The sequence below is a fragment of the Etheostoma cragini genome, chromosome 9, assembly GCF_013103735.1.
Source record: "Etheostoma cragini isolate CJK2018 chromosome 9, CSU_Ecrag_1.0, whole genome shotgun sequence".
Lineage (NCBI taxonomy): Eukaryota > Metazoa > Chordata > Actinopteri > Perciformes > Percidae > Etheostoma > Etheostoma cragini.
In genome coordinates this window covers 2790179-2793277 of record NC_048415.1, presented here as the reverse complement: position 1 = coordinate 2793277, position 3099 = coordinate 2790179, and the positions used below count along the sequence as shown (strand labels likewise).

General features: G+C 40.1%; 1 protein-coding gene across 1 annotated transcript in view; it reads left to right on the top strand.

Annotated features, from left to right (window-relative positions):
- The window catches only part of bmb (brambleberry), a 6446-nt gene extending 3758 nt beyond the window's left edge, over positions 1-2688 (top strand). The window contains exons 6-10 of the mRNA XM_034882141.1: positions 855-1101; positions 1694-1755; positions 1873-2000; positions 2287-2405; positions 2526-2688. Of these exons, the coding sequence (XP_034738032.1) occupies positions 855-1101; positions 1694-1755; positions 1873-2000; positions 2287-2405; positions 2526-2655 (686 nt within the window). The 3' untranslated portion in view covers positions 2656-2688. The remainder of the gene's footprint in view (positions 1-854; positions 1102-1693; positions 1756-1872; positions 2001-2286; positions 2406-2525) is intronic.
- Positions 2689-3099: the final 411 nt, after the last annotated feature.

Sequence of the window (3099 nt, the reverse complement as noted above, 5' to 3'; positions counted from 1 at the left end):
TGAAAGCCAAGGTCATTCATTTGCTCACCAGAAACGTGACTTTAACCCCAACGTTATTCATTTTATAACGTCAGCCCTGGAGTTAACAAGTGTTCCCTGGTTTTCTGATCACGGTTGGATCTAAGCAATCAGGAAAGGTTAACACATTAAACATTTTAAATTATACAAATTATTTACGTTTGCTGGTTGCCCTGTGTGCGCTGATGCGCTCATCTGACGCATCAGAATGCCTTCCTACAGTAGCTTAATAAAAGCAAGCTTTCTACACAAACGTATAGCCTACGTGTGTCATCAGTATGGGGCGGACACAAATTCCTTAATGCCGGTTGGGCTAAGACAGAAAAATTTGGCTCGCTTCTTGACTCTAGTACAAACATAGACTGTAAATATTAATGGACAGAGCATCGGTTCGGCGAAGTGCTGCAAGTGCAGAAGTGCCTTCAACCTGCATTCTATCTGAATTCCAACAGAGGGCGACGTGCGGTTGCCAAAGGAGATCGGTTTCTGTAGAAGACCATGAGAAAGTGGCCCACGTCTCACTTGATTTTACCTCAGTGAACATTTTCAAGAGTCTGTTCTCAACCGCTAGTTTTAAGTCTTCTGCAACACAGAATGATCATTATTTTGAAAAATGGTCTTGTTCATTTTAAAATTTGCAATAAAGCGGGGGTGTTTAAGGCGGGAGTATGTGATTGGCCGTGAAAGTTTGTGACGTAGAGTGTAAGCAGCTCATCCCTCACTCCGCCCTGTCGCCTTAAACCGTCACATCCGCAACCAGGACTGCTGCGCCTGTGACGGCAAACTCCACAAACCAGTGGGTGATGTCACACATGCTCTGTCCATTAATATTATAGTCGATAGTACAAACGTACAGCTATTTCCAAGGCAAATACAATGTCTCCAGTATTCTCATTTGTTTCTCACAACGTTTCTTTTATTCACATCTGCAGGTCAGTGGTTTGGGAGTCATTTGTGGGCGTACCTTCAGTCCAGAGGAAAGCCAGCCGCCCCGCTGCCACTGGCCCCATGGGCCATCGTGGAGCCACAGAGACCAGTATCCTCCAGCTCATCCTCATATCCGCCGTCCTCTACACCGCAGAAGTGAGTCTGTGGAGTTCATTACATACGTCTATGCTGCAACTGATTTATTTTTATTAATTAAATTCCCAACAAAATTGTTTGTCTATAAAATATCCAATAGTTGTTTAAAAAAAATGCTCGGGATAATTTGACAGAGCCCAAGATGACATCAAAATGTCCGACTAACGAAGATATTGACTGTACAATGACATGAAATGTAAATGGACTAATGTGAAACAATTACTCAGTGGGGGCAGCTCTGGGGGCAACTCGGGGTCTTGCCCAAGGACACTTTGACATGGGAATCGAACTACCAACCTTCAAACTGGCAGGCGACCACTTTACTCCGGAACCACAGCTGCCCCAAAAACAAAATACTTGTTATAGGGAATTTTTGCTAAGAAATGACAAACATTAATTATCAAAGTATTTGCTGTTTAATTTGACTGATATCCTCAGTTTGATGCATATTTTAATTAAAACATCTAGAGTTGCTATCACTAAAACAATTTTTAACAATTGTGCAGCATTAAGGGAGATAAGTGCTCTCATTTCTTTTTGTAGGTGGTTTATTTGACATAATCCTTAATTTTTATTTTTTTGTTGTCCCCAGAGATAAAAGTGATGGCTCTATCGATCAAGACGACCTGTTGAATCAGGACAGCTTCATATCTGGTTTGAAATATATAAATACATTGTACCTTAACAGTAAAAACAACTTACAATTAATTGGCACCTTTTTGAATAGATTCAGTTACTCAAATTAGCTCTCACTAATGTCTTTGCCTACAGGTAACTTTGGCATATCAGCAGCGTCTCCTCTTCACAGGAAGCCAATCCCAGAGTCCAGGTTTACGCCAATCGTTGGCACACCCAATCACTCCACTCCCAGGCTTGTACCGCGGCCACTTCTTTCAGAGGTGAGCAAATTGATCTGATGTCATACCCCTGATGTTGGGTGAAAACCTTTTGTATGTCAAACTTTTTTTTCAAGAAATGAAGAAAAAGGCTAATTTAAAACATTGAGCTATTTACCTCAGACAAAATGGACTCGTCATAGACAGTGACCAATAGCATTGATTACAAAATATGGAGATACAAGGTTTCTGCCTGACAATGATGATATAAAAGAAAGAAAAGGTTAATATTCAGTACCTCATAAACTAATACAATTTGCCCTCACACATGTTGCGGGTTTTTTTGTAGGCTCGGGTTGCCGATATCCCCCTTAGAAACCTGGGAGGTGTTTTTGATTTTGTAATCGACTCGCACGACTCCATGAACGACTCCCGAAGTGCGAGTCCTACCCCGTCACTCAGCAACAGGTCAGGGTTTTAGACTGATCACATGCATGCCTTAACGCTAACAAGCAAGTGTTAATTATGGATGAGGCCTTTTTTAACCAGAAAATGATTACCTTCTTTTTTTTTTATTTCCTGCAGCAGCTCAATATCAGGCCGTCAGCTGTGCAACGGTATCACAAAAACAGGGAAGGTCTGTAAGAAGCGAGCCGTGCCAGGACAGGACTACTGCAGAGTCCATGAGGGGGGGCTCACCTCCTATGTTGCTAAATGAGCACTGCATTTTCTTTAGACTACAGATGTTTTAAATGCTTTAAAGTTTAACTGTTAATTTTATATGTAAACATAATGTCATAACCCATGGACCTGTCTGTATTCAAATAGAGCAACTTTTTTTGATAGTGCCTTCTCTACAAAAGTTTTATCAACTCTTATTGTGATGTTATTGTAAGTTCTGCTTGATGTTTTTTTAAGTTAATAAATTATTTCTTTACCATGAATCAGTCTGGACTTTACTTCTCAAATACCTGTCAGAAATCTTAGCCTGTGGCATATTACGTACATAGATTCAGCCAAGACACTTAAGAATTACTGATATAAATCATTTAATTTGCTCAGTGCAAACATACTGAGTAAAAAAACATCCAATCCACTATTCAAACAGTACATAACATTTTTGTTCAATAAATACAGTGAATAAACTTAAAACCTTTAAGAC